At 43.9% G+C, this 17,797-nt stretch overlaps 1 protein-coding gene across 1 annotated transcript in view; it reads right to left on the reverse strand.

Annotated features, from left to right (window-relative positions):
- Positions 1-6,160: 6,160 nt before the first annotated feature.
- SSU72 (SSU72 homolog, RNA polymerase II CTD phosphatase) overlaps positions 6,161-17,797 on the reverse strand; it is a 29,161-nt gene continuing 17,524 nt past the window's right edge. The window contains exons 3-5 of the mRNA XM_040585462.1: positions 9,781-9,920; positions 7,895-8,013; positions 6,161-6,771 (exon numbers count right to left, since the gene is read on the reverse strand). Coding sequence (XP_040441396.1) covers positions 6,670-6,771; positions 7,895-8,013; positions 9,781-9,920 — 361 coding nt within the window. The 3' untranslated portion in view covers positions 6,161-6,669. The remainder of the gene's footprint in view (positions 6,772-7,894; positions 8,014-9,780; positions 9,921-17,797) is intronic.

Raw genomic sequence — 17,797 nt, forward strand, 5'->3', positions numbered from 1 at the left:
ACGGTGCAATCTGGATGAACAGATCACAGCCACCACGTGGGAAATGCGTGGTAGCACATAGCTTGATGGTTACGTGCTGTCGTGCCTTCGCCTCCAAGTCCTCAGCCTTCCTCAAGGTTACACTCACCTTGCTGACACTCAAGTATCGCTCATTTTTTAGGCTTCTTCGGGCCCAGGTAGAGTTTGCATGTTCTGGGTTTTGCATTCTCGCATATTTGTTTTCCTCCTGTTCCTCAGGCCACAATCAGCCTCCTTATGTAATGACTTGTGTTATATAAACTCCATTCTTCAAGGAACAGTCATTAACCTACTATTGGGTATTGAAAATACCAAAATACTGCCACACAATTAAAATCACTAAATGGTGTCCTCAAATTAGAGCACAGATTGCACTGCAGATTTTTTTTTTTTTTTTTTTTTTATATTAAACCACACACATGAAACATTTGAGAAGCCAGGCTCTTCATGCAAAAGAGCAGCGAGGCTGGGAAGGCACCTCTCGCCCCAATCCTGCCCAGCCCACCAGGTTCCTTCCTCTAACACCCCTCTGTCCTGAGCTGCTTCCACTTCTCCTTGAGCTAGGAGGCGGTTTCCACCATCCCTACGCAGCCCTCAGTAAAAGTAATGCAGGGATAATGCAGCTAGTTACTCTGCTTAGTTGTAGAAAAACAGGGATTTTTAAAGCAACAGCCAAATAAAAAAAAATAAAATCGCAGGACAGACAATTTGGAGACAAGCCTCAAGGAATTTTGTGCAACCGAAGTTTTGCCTGGCCACCAGCCAGGGGCTCTGGTGGCCCAGCCATCCCCGCGGATGAGGCGGGGTCGGCTCTCATTGCGGAAAGGTTCTGTCACTGACGCCGGCATAAGCCGGGTTCCTCGGCACATCTGCCCTTGTTGTCCTTTTGGAGCAAAAGCCCTGGCTGACAGGCACCCCAAACACCGCCGCTCCGATCATTTCGTGCTGTGTACACTGCAGGCCCCGCTGCACCTAGTGCCCTTGACCTCCCGCCTACATATATATAGTATAGCTGTATATATATAGTATAGCTGCCTGCAGCCAGCCGGTGGCTCAGTCCTGGGCAAAAGGGGGGCTAAGGGCTGGGAGAGGGCAAGGGTCCCCCCTCACACACTGGCGCTGCCCACAGTACAGGGTTTACTCATCCAACAGGCTCACTGGGCCACAAACATGGAGACTGGCCATGAGATCACCAGCCTTTATCAAATCCAGTTGCCCCGCAGAGTCAACGATCTCCAGTGGCACTGAATCCTACCCGAAATTCCTTCTTCTCCTTCAGCCTCCCTCCATTGGCAGGGGGCCGGTGACACCTGCCACTCTGCAGCCAGGGACACCTCATGCTGGCTTCACCACAGCGTGTCAGTCAAACGCTTGCCCTCCTTGCTCTTACCACCCCGTTTTCAACGTGTCCAGATTTGGCTGGACCCTGTAAAGGTTGTCCCATCCCACTCTCCTGACCTCACCACATCCAGATTTGCTCCTTCGCCTTGCTACAAACTCTTCCCCGAGTTTCTCAAGCAGCAGTTCTCCCCGGCAAGCCAGGGTGGAAGCGATGGGATCTGCACAGCCGTGGCAGGGATCCCACTGCAAAGCAACCTGGGCAAGCAAGGAGGCCACCTGCTCGTGCAGAAACAAGCCACCAGCAGCATCCCCGTCCCACCCAGCGCTAGTGCACATCAGGCTGTGAGCAGCCACGGGCTTGGAGACCCAAGAACCACCCCAGGCCACACGTGGCGTCCAACCAGTCTGGCCTTTCATCTAATGCCTAAGGGACAGAAGGCCAAGAGGTGTCCCCAGTGACTCCCACCTACTGAGGAGAGGCAGCAGGGACTGACTGTACTCAGGCAAAAGTGGCATCAGACTTGCATGGCCAAAGACCGTCCAAAGACTCAGCTTTGGGTTGCCACTGCGATAGTTTGCAATGGGTTTGTTGACCTTTACTATGACTAGAGGAAAGCTGCTACTTGTTGAAAACAAGCACCGACACTACCTGGGGCTCCCATTCAGCTTCAAGCCTCAGGTTGTGCCGTCCCCACCGCCCTCATGCAGACCAGACCGGGGTCTGCACAACCAGATCTCAGCAGCATCAGACCAATTCCCCATCAAGCAGCCGCTGCCTTTTCCTCTGCTTCAACCCAGCCCTGCCACGCGACCTGGTGCCATCACCCAACCTCCTCTCGTGCCCACCTCTGCTGTAACCCAGCCCTGGCCCCACCACCCAGCCCCCTCCTGTTATCAGTGCTTGAGGGCATCCTTCCCTCCTTGCAAAATACCTTTTAAACCCCAGCAATGCTGGCAAAGATGATAAAATGGACCAGAAATATCCACATGGGAACGACCTCAGATTGGTTGGTGGGTTTTTTTTCCCTGTGAGTATGCAGCCCCAGGTCAGAATATTATCCCAAGCCCTGTTCTCAGGAACAGTCTCCCTCTGCTCTCCTTGAGGGATGCACAGACCTCAGCCGGCATTCCACAGTGCTCACACGAGTCTAACAACTACAGCAAGCATTTCTCTCCTTTTTCCCTTCCCCCCTCCTCCGTAAGAGCCCACTCAGCTGTCCTACCGATTGTTTTTTATTCCCCTCTTCTCTTCCCAGTTCCTGTGCTGGTACAAGATTTGTGGTTGTCTTTACTGATACCTTTCTCCTAAGCTCCTACATTTATAAGAAAGAGAAGTTGAAACTGGATAATCTGCCTGGCAACAAATTCATTAGGCTGCTGCAGTGGGGAAATCCAGCTCGGATGGTTGATCTTTGCACAGTCGGATCCAGCGATATCGAAACCTAGGGAAGAACGCTCTTTTCCACCCAGCGCAGCCTGGTTGCATTATCTGCATTGCTTTATTCACGGAGCCTTACAGGCAAGCGAAGGATGCCAAGAAGCGGAGAGCTTCATGGATAAAGACACCAGGAGTGCAGAGAGGTGAGAAGACATTGCTCTTTAATCAACAGCTTTTATTTACAGAAACTTATACAAAAGACGCGCCGATGTCTCTGACAGAAAGGAGAACGTTAAGGAACAGGATGAACATCTCAAGACAAGGAACACAGAAAACAGACACAAAATGAGGAGTGACTCGGGTGAAAGAAAAACAGTCTGCAAACCAGAAGTGAACAGGGCTCTACTGCTCCGTGCCATATGGATAGGATCCACAGAGGGCTGGGATGAGATGGAAAGGTCTTGGCAAAGATCTGCCCACACAGAAAGTAGCATCGACTTCATGGCAGCAAGAGAGCAAAGTCTCATAAGCGGACCTCAATAGGTACTACTCTGTCATCAACATGGCCTTTCATAGAAAGTCAAAAAAAAGTGAAAAATGCACTGACAAAACATCATCACTATGTTTAGGAAGGGCAGAGGGAACCTCTGGGAGGAATCTGCATTTTAAAGCCACCTCTGCTGGCCTCACGGGAAGGGGAGAACAGCCTGGAGAGCTGAAAACTCTCAGCAGAAATCCCCCCCCACCTGCAGCCTGTGCTCGCAAGGCGTTAACCCTTCATTGCTTCCCTCCATCCAACACAAAGGCGGTCAAGTACAGCACTGCAAAAGAGAGGGGCCACCTTTCAATGCTGATCCTCACCAACACGAGTACCAATGCGCCTGCCAGGCAGGGAAGAGCACGCCATCATCATGTATACGCCACCCCACTCTTAAAAGGAAAAATACATTATTTTCCCCATTTACTTTAAACCAAGTTTCTCTTGAAGTTGCTTCTTGACACAGAAAGTAACTTTTGCTTTGTGTTTAGCCAGTTTATTTTATACCTACCTATATATTGGCGTGTGTATTAATACAGACATCTCTCAAACAAGATGAGGATCTTGTTAAATTCCTGTATAAACTGAGCTTCATTGTGGATTTCAATGCAAATGAAGCGTACGGAGACAAAGTAACTATATAAATGCATACATTTTTCACTGACCTGTAAGTTCAATGAGAAATAACATACCAGAGTAAAAGAACAACTTTAGCTAAAGAACAAGTTTTGCTCACAGAAATTTGAAATACTTGGATCTAGACCGTGGACCACTCACAATACTTGCCTGTCCATCGGGGTCACTCATCCATCCATCTGGTCAAACGTCTTTCTGCACGCTGGTAAATAAACAAATGGCAAGCTCCCAGAGTTGCTTTTGCTTATGAACAGAACACTTAGGAATGAAAGAACGATTCTGTAACACCTGGCGTGCTCCATCGTGGTTTTAGACCAAGGCTTCTCATTCCAGTTGAAGAGAGGCAGTGAACCGAAGTTCTACTAATTAATCCATACTTAGAACTGCGGCAGCCACAATGCCAATTACACACCTGAAAAGTATAATCTTTATGCAATAAAAAGGACATGGCTGTAAATGTCCACGCACACACAAAACACGGGTTAAAACATCCTGCTTGGGTTTTTACTGCCTTAATATAAAATAACCACAGAGCGCTCTGTACAGCATGAATTAAGTTGAAAGCAGAAAACATTTTCACACACTGTCCAAGTTTCACCTTGCCAGAGAGTAGACTTCAGTACCGACACAGCACAGGAAAGGAAAACTCTGCTCAAAATACTCAGCACTGTGCTTGCTTGAAATGTCTTTTTAAGGACATCAACTAAAGCAGTTCAGCCCTTATAGAATCATCATCTTCCTTTGGCTGTAAATATCCCCATGGTAACAAGCAATGGTATCAGGCAGACAAATGAGCAGAAGCAGCAGAGGCTGAATGAAATCCTTCAAATACAGAGTCTCCAGAAACAAAATGGGACAGGACAAGCCAACTGGAAAACAGACATCCTGCAAACCTCACTGCTGACCTCCCCATCCCCTAACTGTCCTGATCCATTCATTCATTTATCCGCAAAATTTTTGCTTTAAACATTTTTAACAAGACAAAAAACCCAGCACAGGTAATCCAGGGATATTAAACATCCCTGGGACCCGAGTCTGACGCAGTGACCCAGTTGGACACTGTCCAGGACATGGGCTGAGCTGGCAGAGGTCTAAGTTCTCCCACAAGGCAGTTGAAGCCAACCCCCAGATCCCAAGAGTAGAGAGGTACAGGATTTCTTTGGGGGCCTGACTCAACAAGACTTCAAGATCTGCAACTACAAAGAAGCAGTTTCCGAGAAAGACTTGCAGTTTTCAGGTGTGAAGCAGATGTCTTAACATACATGAGTGTGTTCAGGGGAAGAGGTTAAGTAGCATCGCCCCATGACTGACCACATACACAGCATAGATGGGTAACATCACCCTGAATTGAGAGAAAGCACTTAACGCTAACTTTCTGCATGTGCAAAACAAAGTTAAGGAAAATTAGGTGATTCATGTGTGCTGTCAGAGGTCAGTGACAGAACGAGAGAGAAGCCAAGAGCTCAAACCCATTTCATGCTACTCCACCTTTAGCATGATGATGTTTTCCCATATCCAAGTATTAAAGAGCGCAAAGACCTCATATTGCTCCAAATCACTTACAGGTTCCTTTAACACCACAACTTAAGATCTTCTCTTGCCTGCAAGCAGCAAGACATTTAACATTCACATTTTGAACATTAATAATTTAGTTTTCACTTTTATCAGTTTGAACAAATAGAAGTCTGAGGTTTTGCTTTGTTTGTATACAGATACTCCGTTTCTGGATTCTGAGCCACTCAAGCATGTTCACTATTTCTGTATGGGAGGAAAATGCTTCTATCCAAAAGATACTTCAGTTGAAAAAAAAAACCCACACCAAACTTGAAACCATTTCTGTTGCCAGCAGTGTTTGCTCTTTCTCCCCATTTTCCTTATAGAAAGCGAACATACAACTGGCCCCGACTGCTAGTTACAGCCTCGCAGTCGTACTAATCTCACACATGACAACTCAAAAAGCCATGAAGATCCCAAAAGATTTCCCAGCAGATGCCCTGACACAGAAAAGCAGTTCACTTTAGCGATCAAAAATCATTACGAGCTGCCCAAACACACAGCATTATATCGTCTCCCCGAACAAGGGGCACGGACCAGGCCTTTTAATTCCTATCAAGGTCTTCTTGCTGTCACCATCCTCTCCGAGCCGCGCTGGAGGAACAAGCATTCTTGTGCTACTGCAGATACTTTGTGCTTTACCTCGCAGAGGACAGTCACACCTACTTGGCTTCTATCTTGAAGACAAGACAAACTTACAGGTTTTTAATTTTTATTGGATGCTTCCAACTTTATATCTAACAATATACAGATACTCGTTTTTTCATTGTTCCATTCACATCCTCACATAGTTCAGCCATTCTGTCACATCAAAATAATAATAAAAAAAAAAGCACAACGGAAATAAAATAAATTTGTAAGCTGGAAAAATACATTATAAACTTAAATTCAAGAAACATTCTCTTTATAATTAAAAACCTACTTGCAATAATTAAAGTAGGATTTAAAAAAACCCTTGGTTTTCATTTTTAAATAGGTGGCCTTTGTGTATACTTTTTATCATCTCATATGTACAACCCCAACCAGTATCTCTGCCTACCTGTGACAGAATACCTGAAACAAAACAAAAAAAAGACATTGAAAAGGAGGTTTTAAACAAACAAACAAAAAATGATCAATATTCATTTTCCAGGAAAATACAGTATAATCAGTTTTAAACACATGCTTCCCTCATCTGTATTAAGGCCTAGGAGACAGAAGTGCTTTAATAAAAGCAGACAGTATGAAGAAAAGTCCTTCCACTTTTCTCTTCAAATTCCTGTAACAGCTCATCTATTTCATTTTCCATGTCTTCTGTGTGCTGTATCTAGAAGAGAAAAAATACTAAGCAACCGGACTCCAAGGACATGATGTAGTTTAGAAAACTGTAATAATTCCATGCTTTTGGCTCCCTGTGCCATCTAAACCAGCAGGCTGCACCAAGCAGTGCAGCGCTGGGTGCTTTACTGAGGTTCCCAGTATTCCCAAACATTCAGCATCACATTTATCTGCACAGCCTTCCTTCTCCAACCCACTGAACCGGCAGTTAACTAGTACTTTGTTGAGTAGGTAACATCCATCCTCACTGGGTAGCAAATGGAAGCTTCAGAATAGTTACAAGCACACTGAGCAGATGGCTACAAGTTCAAGTCCTTGAACCCTCTTAGGCTTTTTGAATCTGGAGAGGAGTTAAGACCAGAATAGATGACACTGTCTGGAGTGAAAAACCAGCCCATCGCCACGCTGGAATAGCTGAACTGGTGGGCTTGGCAGTGCTGGGTTAACAGTCGGACTTGAGGCTCTTTAAGGTCTTTTCCAACGTAAATGGTTCTATAAACTCATCAACCTGTGCACTGTAAAGGCCAGGGACCCTTTCCCTGTTGTCTCGACAGTTACAGCGACTGGTTGGAGTGCACCAATTTCAGCCTCACAAGCTAGGTCCCCAGTTAACGGATGACAGAAACATATTTTTTTTTCTTCCCCATCATACACGCAACAGGGTGGTCCTACAAAACACACCTACATGGGATGTTTTGCCAGTATATCGTGATTCAGAATGCAACCCTGATGTTTAAAACCCACGTTATTACAACTGCTTTGGAAATAGAGGGCTTTGCCAAAACCCAAGTGTTTGGAGTGTGGGCTCCACGAGGGTATCAGTTACGTGCAGTGCTTTGCAATACTGATTTTTATGCAAGCTATCAACGCGCTGGTTTTGAATGCAAATGCAGAGTCCGCTTCGCAAACCACAAACTCAGTAGCAAGTCACCCACTTGCACAACAGCTCCACAGGTAACCGGAAGATTTTGGAAATTTTCGTCTCTCGACACGGATTTTACCGGAACAATTTTTGCAATAGGCAGCACCTTTAAGAAGGACTAAGCAACCCCCAACCCCTGTGCAGTCACTGGGTGCAAGGTACCCACAGGTGAGGAGCCCTCGCTACTTACACACTGGCAGAGCTCACAGATAAGGAAAGCACCCAGGGTTGCCTCCTCATGGTTATCCTGAATGTCCACATTGATCACATGTACTGGTTGACATGTCTCCTGCTCTCTGGAATTTAAATCTATTTGAAAACAAAACACACGTAACAGCAACAGTTTGGGTGGAATGGTATCATGTTTTATACAGAGTATTCATAAGATTTTAAAAATACATGAACACTGTCCGCCTCTGCTTTCTCCAAACTTGTTTTTGCAAAATAGTTTATTTCATATTGTCTTTAACAAGAGTCCCTCTTATTTCAAAATGAAGAGATGGATTTTCAGAACAAAAGAATCCAGTTTTGTAGAAGGGTAATGACAGTTTATCTTGATCAAGAGAAGTTACTGCTCACCTTTCCTCTGACAGTCTTTAAAGATAGAGATCAAGATTCTTGAAAGTCAAGAATGATTTTGGGCTTCCTCACCTGGAGAATTTTAATTGCCCATTCTTTAGAAAAAAGGACTGTCCATCCAACACTCTGACAATCAAACTGCACGGTGACCTCCTACAAGTTGAGCGCTGACAGTCACATTAGAAAATTTTAGCTTTCATATGTTCTGCTTATTAACAGGGGGTGAAAGGGGAAAAATAAAATGTAATTCTCCTACTAATCTATCCATGTATTATTGTTACGCCTCTCTAAGCTTCTTAAGCTACAAGTTGTTCTCTCCTAACACCGTTCAGCAACTTCGTTTTGGCAAATTTGTTGAGGCCTCCGTTTTAAAATCTTTCACATCTAGAGCCACGTGGGAGCACTCCAGCCTTCTTCCTTTCACTGGTCAGTTATGAAGGGCATTACCATGACGCTAGAGATGCACAACTGGAAAATTAGCAAGTGGTTGCTCTTCACCTCCCTTCCTCAGGATACCCACCTACGGCATCAGCGTGCAAGCTGCTTTCTATGGGAGACATGCTGAACTTGACGCTCCATTCAAGTACCAGCACAGCTGCTCTTAGAACTTACCAACACATTTCCAAACGCTTCACTCAAGCGTTCAGAACACTAATTGCTCAGCTCACAGAAGCCCCAACGTATCATGGTCTGTATTGTTCGTGACATGACCACCGAGGATCAAAAAAGGCAAGGCACCAGCCTTTTAAAGAATGAGTATGACACTAAGACAGTTGGCTGGTCTTTGAAAGGAAAGGAAACACTTTAAACCCCACATAAGCCTGTGGGTTCTCAGCCCAGGAGCTGAGTCACTGCTGAAACCCCATGACTGGCAGGGAGCTCACACCAAGCGTTGCTGCACGGTGCTCGTGCACAACCCGGTCCCCAATTGAGATTCTTCTGGCACATCCCACTTTGACTCATTTAAGGGCAAATCTGTAGCACGTTTGCAGAGTGTTAACCACGCTCAAGAACAGTTTCTCCACCTGTACAGGAGGTATTTATTGTGGATAAACTGCTTGGTAGGTCACGGGACATCTTGGGAAGGGAAACTGTATAGGAAGACAGCTTAGCTGCTCCATCAACCCAGGGTGACAAAACGCTTATCACATGCCACTTGCTGGTTTTCTAGATCCGTAAGCATTTCCAAACCCAGCATGGATGTGAGTTTCTCCAAATGCTTGCTATCTCCTTTTGTCAGCCCTTAAAACTACTCTACGTACACATTCTGCGTAGCTGCCAACACCAGCATCTTTCAGAAGTATGTACCAGACAAGTGATGGCTGAATAAGGTCCACGTCCACGGACCGTGAGTTCTGGGCCCTGCTGGTGTGCCAGCGGCAGGAGTCAGAGGGGACAGAGATGTTCCCAGGTTTGTGAAGGACTCCAGAAAGGAGGGGGGGTGCAGGGGTGGAGGGAGGGAAGCAGCACTTAAGTTAACTTGGTCAAGGTCCTTACCTTCTACTACTTGATCATAGACTCTTTCTTCACACGTTAGGATCAAATCAAAAACATCTTTGCAGTTCTGGAATCTTTCTGGTCGTGGCTTGATTCTCTTATTTCTGTCCAACATGTGTAAAATCCCATTCTGTGTGTATCTGAAGTTGCTTGAGTTAAGTACCTTTACTTTAAGAAAAGTCATGTTTTTGAGCAAATGACCAGTACAAGTTAAATTATTACTGTACCTTCAAAATAAGACTCTTTCTGCTTGCAAATATAAAGATCAGTGACCACTAAATAGATTCCTAACGTGGCAGCACGACCCCCAGGGTAATTCATGCAGCTTGTGGTTTTCAGAGACCTGGTGTTGTCATTAGTACAATGGCAGAGACAGCTTTAAAGGCCCTCAAGAGCAGGGTTCTTCAGAAGGACAACTTTTCTTGGGCAACTATTTTTATATCCATAACGTTTAGAAGATACAGACTTAGCCCTTTGGTTGAGCAGGGTGTCCTACGTTCCCCGAAGTCACTGCCCCCGGGGCTCCAGGGGCTCGCAGTTCTATGGTGTGCCTGGTGTCAGCTGCACATCTGCACAAAGTCCTCCTCCAGCCTCACGTTTACGCAACTGAGCTTCCAAAGTAAATCACAGAAGCATAATCCCTTAAAAATATCCCAAGATATATAAAGGGGAACGAAGAAAAACACTGACTTTATGCCTGTCACAGCTTCGGTGGCTGTGTGAAAGGGACGCGTTATGCTGCTCGGCAGCTATATTTAATGCTGGTAACTGTAACCCCGAGGCTCAAATTTACATCCTGCATCCCCCCTTTCAGGATTCACTAATCCCACCGTCTTCTCAGCCTTCTGGGACGTGCAGTTTCACTAGGGGCACGCCAGGGTTGACTGTCACACGAACCTGCTCGCCCGACTAAACCCAGACTCCGTTGGAAGGCAAAGTTTTATGGGTAGGTTAGGAATACCAGGAAAGGTTTTCATCAAGAAAGCCTGCAAACTGATGCATCTCTCCTTTGTGTTGAAGCAGCAGTATTTTTAGCCATCTAAGTATATATTTTTAAAGTAAAATAGCAGTAAGGACAACAGTCCTTGAGATAACAGCAGGATCCCGAGCAAAAAAAAAAAATAATAAAAAAAAATAAATCCATCATTAGTAGCAAGTACGTAAGAGGTTGCCTTGGCTTATTTGCTCCTTGAAAAGGTTGTGTACGTATACATACCTAGCAGCTATTTTAATTCTTTTCAGAGAACGGTCCTAACCTTTCGTACCAAAAGACCAGCAATTTTCTGGCTACCTTTTCGCAGTTGCCCTCTGGTATCTCAAGTTCTGCTGCTCTGCGTAGCCCCAGCTCCACCTGCTAATCTATACGCTTCAAAGTGCTCTCAAACATTTTTCAAGCAAACGGCCTCCAAAGCTTTTAAGACTTCCAGATGTTTAAGCTTATTAAAAATTAAACCCATCTTTCCACCTGTAAGACTCTACTTTATATGGGAAATATGTTCAGTTCTCTTCTGCGTCTGCATCACTGCACTTTACTTGACTAAAGAAAATTTCAATTTTGAATCACAAATGGGATGATACGTTGTTTATCACACATGTATGTTGTCAATTCTCTCTCCGCCAACTTATACTGCATTTCTTTTCTTCAGGTCACCCTCACTCCACACCCCCCCAAGCCTTTCACCACTCCTCTTTCCCCAAAGATTTCTCCTTCTATAATTAAAGAATTGCCTTTCATAGCACAAAGCTCTCTCACAAGCAGCTCTCGTGCTCCAGCACCCACCACTTCCTCACAGCACCCCTGTAAACTCCCCTTGGGTTTGTCATACATGGAAAAAAAAAAATCCACTTCAATGTAGCCATTTCAGACCGCTCATTATTTGCGAAGCAGGAAAATGACTGCACCAGCCATTTCCCAAACACTTGTAAACACCTGGGTGTGTTGCTTTGTTCGGTTTGAAGGCGAGTCCTTTCTGGGCTCTGTAGCCCTTGTTTCTACATCATGCAGTTCAAGGGGGGGGGGGGAGAAAAAAAAATCCACAACATCCCACACACTTTTTCGGTTGTGGGTTTGGGGTTTTTTTTCCCCTTTCTAGGATAAAATGTTGCTGGCATCTGTCCCCTAGCTTTCCTGACTGAGCTTGGAGACAGAATTACGCATATTCCAAAAACCCACACAGTCAAGCTTTCTGCTTCACACAGTCGAGCTTTCTGCTGCCAACTTACTGCTATTTTTTTTTTCCAAGGGTCCATCTGCCTATAAAAGGAGACTGAAATAAGCAGTTAAGATTCATGACACACTCATATTTGGTTGTCTGAAGTCTTTTTCACCTGAAAAAAACCCCGCATACCATCTTTTCAGCAAGCAGGGGGATGTGATCGGCATGATTGCTTTCAGGGCATAATCATAACCCAGCTTCCTTCTCTTTGTGAGCGCAGGCAAATGCAAAGATAATCTGACTTATTAATGGTTTCCACTATACTGCCAGATGTTGAATCATGTAAATTGAGACTCCGCTTTCCTTCCAACAGATCCCACCTCCATGCTCTCTACCCTGTGCATCTCTACTCTTTCTTTTCAGCAGTCACTTCTTCAGAGGGCACTCACAAAATTTGCACCTGGCTTTCAGTGCTGTCATGTCGTCTGGCCATAGCAGCCTTCTCAACACTATACCATGCTCGAGAAGTCAACAAAACGTATACATTTATCTAAGAGGCCTTCATCTACTGCAAGCTCTTGGTATAGTAAATCCATCCCATTTTTACAGCGAGTCCAATTTGGATAACACCTTTATTAGAATAACTACACTAAACAGATCCACAATATAATAAAGTTTATGCACGACAACGCAGTAATGGAAAGGCTCGATATAAAAAGGAGATGTTGCGATACAAGTTGAGTTTTTCCAAGACACAGCATTGCTGCTCATTCTTACGGTGACAGCTATACCAAGCTATTTCTCCTTCCTGGTTCTGCATTCCCCCCATATACTCAGGGATATCCTGTAACAAGGTATTGATGAAGATAAAGACATATTTTTAAAAAGTTATCCCTCTGTGTGTTTATATTAAAACCCTGAAGTTTCATAGCTTCTCCTACCCAAGCCTCCAACTGCCGTCACAGACACCAGAAACACCTTTCACCACCCACTCCATCGGTCGCTGCCCGACACGCGCAGCTAACCATCCTTTACCCCTCTAATCCCTTTATCAGCAATTTGCTCACCCACAGGACCAGAGGGTATTTGAGCGATGAGCACTCGCTGAACGACGCCTATAGTGAGACAGCAGCCTCTTCCCCGCTTCTCCAGCACAGCACAGCCAGCAGCGACTGTTACGAGCAGCCAACACAGCCACCAGTCCGGTTTCGTTCACAAACCCGGCTCGCGGACAAAGCAAGACCAAGCAGATTCTACCACCTGCCTGAACACCAGCCAGCGATACCGATGCATTCTCTCTTCTCTCTCCCTCTCATTTAGCATTTGCTTTTGCAAATGTCCTTCTGTGCGAGTGTTTGCCTCAAAACCTCTGGCCAATGTTACATGACAAAAGGACAGGCACAGGGAGCCACTCTGTGGCAACTATAACAAAGAAGATACCGGTGGTCCACAACAACCTCTCTAAATGCCTCTGTTGTCCTCCCAGGCAGCTCAGAAGTTCTAAAATCCTCAGATGTTTCTGTGTTTGGCAAGTCCTCTCCGAAAGCCTCTATTGAAAGCAATTTCAATTCAAGATACTGCATAAACTAGTCTCCCCAAACACTAGTAATTTCCAGAAGCTTTACAGAACTGAGCCTGTTTGCTGGTTTTACCCACCTTCCACTGCTGCCCTAAAGTAACTGTTTAACAGATCCACTTTGCAAAGCACGAGTAAGCCTGGGTAGAAACTGCGAAGAGGAGTTTTTGGTAAAGTGAAACTGGCATATGGGAGAACAGCCCCAGATTAATGCAGATAATCCTCAGAAGCAGAAGTGTTTTCTTGTTCAGTATATCCTCATAATTATCTTCACACGTTATGATTAGAATTCCTTGCTCTCATCTCCCAAACCCGCACTATATGTCGGAAAGCCTAAAATAAGGTCAAAATTAAAAGAAAAAAAAAATTCCCTACCCCAGAATACTATTTTTCAATGTCCATATACACCACTCCCATATCAAAAGATAACCGTAACAACTGCTTTGCTTTTAAAATGTCCAACTTACTGTTTTGCCGATAATGTTTCTTGTGCAGCTGAACAGAGTTGCGAAGGTTTGGTGGTAGCCAGGCTATGAAATTCAATGAAATATAGACTGGTTTTGTTAGGAAACCGCATCCTTATAAACCTGAAAGATATTTCTGGCTAACATTTTGTGAAAACTATTATGGGAGATTCATCAAGAAAAAAATGATCTAGGGGGGTGGAAATAAAAATGCACGTGGCTTTTTCTAACATCAGTTAGCCCCTTAACACTGTGTGATGATTATCTCTGTCAGAGGTCAGCTGAGTAAAACATATTCTAAAAAAGCAATAGGCAGACTTTGGATGACAACAACAGAAGCTTCTCCTATGGATGCTACGTGTTATTCCAATGAAAATTAACAAAATAAAAAAAACAAACCCCAACCCGCTCTTGCACATTTACACTCTCGCCTAACTAGGTTTTCCTGGGTCCCGTCTGTCTTTTTGTAACTATTAAAGTTGTACTGAATACGCTCATACAGTTATACAAAAAATCACTCATGGTGTAATAATTTTTTTTAATGACTTCAATGTTAGCGCTATCTCCCCATCTACACCTGTTACCACCACACTCATTCTCCTGTTTCACCATGTTTGAGAACTGCGGTTATTCCAAGTTCTACTTCAGAAGCCAGCTTTTTAGGAAATTAAAGACTGTCTTTAGAATAAATTGTCTACAAAGAATTAAAGGGAATCTAGTAGGAAAGCAACATGGAGTTTCTCCGCAGGGATAGAGTACACTTTTTTTTTTAAAAAAAATAGCTCCTGGATAAAATGCAGCATATTCCCCAAAGACCTCCACACTGAGACTAATTTCCCCAATACATCAATATTAAAGTGGACTGCCAGCACCTGAAAGAGTACTAAATCTGCATTAAAATAGCACCATCAGATTTGACTTCCCACTAACAAGTCCCCCTCCCCTCCAATATGCAGTGCTATCTATGTGTCACACCAAATGCCATTTTAGACCTTCCATCCCTTTCAGACCTCAATGGTTTTTTTGTCAAATACACTTCTCAAATAGAAGTGCAAGAGGACAGCAAGAAGAAAGCTTAGAAAGAGAAAACAAGCTTACAAAATAATGTACTGGCTGCAACTTGAGCGTTTATCACCAAACAGGCTTATAGAAAATTACTTAAGAAAACCAAGTTTTATTGGCATTAAATAAAAACAGATACTCTTGTTAGGGCACAAAGCATATAGCAAGATACAGGGTACAGAAAGCAACTAGTCCACACAGAAATTATTATGGAATATGTCTAGAGAACCTGTACTTGAGGTTGACAAAAAGCAACAGATCAGTAAAGAAAAAAAAAAACCAGGAGGCTTTGATAAATCCCAAGATCATACAGTTAAAAGTTGAAAGAGGTACAACACTGCACAACAGTTGACAGATTTGAATGTGTCTACAGTACAGGATCACTGCTCCTCTCCCACAGCAGTAGGAATCAAGAACAGCTATTAACTTCTTTGGGAACAAATCCTGTTAATGGTGAGGTTTTTCCCCCCAGTAACTAGGATGATGGGGCTTCCACCTGCCCTCTCAGTTTGGAGATACAACAAGATTGCAGAATTCTGAGTGAGAAATTTGGGAAAACGGGACGGGCTAAAATCAGAGTTGGACATCACCAGATGGGTTCTGTTTCCTACTCAATTACGGTTCCGCAGAGCTCAGTGCCCAACTGCAGTCAGAACGCTCCGTTAATTCAGCAGGGAGATTGTAACAGTAGTTCAACCTCAGAGCTTGATATTCAGAAACAGACGGACAGGAACGCCCATCACCTTCGGCCATCTAAACTGCCTATTTATAGAAGACCGGGTATCTCAAAATTTGTAAACCACCACCCAGATACCAAGCACCAGGTAAGAAATGAAACTTCATTTCATGCCTACTTCTTTACACCAAGATGCTTTAGTATACGATGCTGCATTTTAAGACAAAGGCTTCTTTATTTTTGTTTCTTACCACTACTGCTTACAGAGCTGCGTTTTAGCGGTGGCATCGTTGCACCTAGACAATCTACTTTCAGAAGTATTTTTCATACCTTGAGAAGAAATTTAGATGCATTCAATCATGCAGGTTTAGAAGGCTGTACGTAAACTTCTACATCTAAGGTCACCAAGGCAGAAAGTCTTGCTTCACAGTCGGTGAAAATGAATCTGGTACATCTGTAGTATAGCTACTCTGTTTTAATTCTTCCACCCCCCCCACAAAACCCCATCATCTAAAACACTCTTTTCTCTCCTCTTGGCATAAGGGGATCCAACCAGGTCCCATCAAGATGACAAGTCTGCAGATGACTACACTTACCTAAGTGTTGCCTTATACAATTTATATAGCAGTATATTGACCTACTTAAGTTAAAATCCTGTACGATAAAAGGAAAATGATCTCTCACCAATCAAAGCATTCAGTAAGTTTCATTTTAACTCCCAGGTGAAACAAACTCACATGTGGCTGGAGTGGAAAGTTTTGGGGTATATACATTATAGTCATCTAGAATTAACTAGAGACCAATTTATTATATATAATTGGGCAAACTACATTTGCTAAAATGTATACGCTTTTGAAGGGGAAAAAATAATCTTTAAAGTAATAACTGGCACCCAGAGCTTCGACATCTTCCAACAAATCTGACATGCTGATTATTCATTTTGGTGCAGCTGTTATCATATTCGAATACTGCAATTCTTCTCTGTGAAAACACAGCAGCAGAGCAGAACACTTCTCACGCTAGTATGAATGGCATCTGCAGGTCTCTTTTCCGTATCATCTTAATTTATTTGTTAGTATCTGCATTATAAACAGAAGATGCGTTGTATTAAACCCTGCTTGGCAAAATGCCTAGGAACTAGACATTTCTATAAAGGAATTGTGTGTGGGGGGCGAGACTGCCCGAACCTTCTTCCACCTTCAGAATCAGTTCCCTTTACAGGGAATAAAAGACTATAAATGGGCACCAACACTACAAATTTGCAGTTGTAATTGCAGTTGCTTGGAAAGTAAGAACTGCCTACATTCCACATCCAGAGTGCAAACTGCCTTTCGTTTGGAATTGAAATTGTGTGTTTTTAGTACAAACCAGAGCTTGTTCACAAGTTTTTTGTGACACTGTGTAACTTAGTTATAATCTCAACACTGACAATATGCCACCCCAAAATATCACAAAAATACTAATTTGGGTTAAATAACATTGCTGGTAACATTTGTGTCTGCATTAAAGACTTGCAAAGAATTGAAGTGTCGCTTGGTTTTCATTGCTAAGGCCAACTACACGCAGCATTTCTAAGCTGCACAGATAAAATCCACCCGAGCATGCTGACAGCAGTTGGCCCAAACACAAGCTAGCCATGCTCGTTCCCCAAGCCTGGCTGAGCCCTAAAGCTGAGGGCGACATACCCACCCATGACCAAAATAAGGAAAAATCTTTAGGTTAGCCTAGAGCTCAAGTGCCAGAATGACTTGTTGGTGTTGAACAGCTAAAACTATATTTGAGGATGAAACTGGACAGATACAAGCTGTCAAAGGGGAAAAGAACAGGAGCAATAGTGAAGTCCACTGCCAAAGAGCAGGAGAAGGGCTGCCACAGGCATACCAAAGGGACTACCAGGAAGACAAGGATACCAGAGGCAGAATACAACAAGATGACTTCAAAGATGTGGCATGTTTGACCCTGCCACCAAACAGCTGACTACGCACTTCATCCAAGTGTGTACTTCAAGAGGAGTTTGATTTTGATTGCTGGAATCTACAGCGTCTTGGCCACTTGGCAAGACAGCTCAAACCCACTGGTAAGT

Source organism: Falco naumanni, chromosome 3 (assembly GCF_017639655.2).
Source record: "Falco naumanni isolate bFalNau1 chromosome 3, bFalNau1.pat, whole genome shotgun sequence".
In the NCBI taxonomy this organism is placed as follows: Eukaryota; Metazoa; Chordata; class Aves; order Falconiformes; family Falconidae; genus Falco; species Falco naumanni.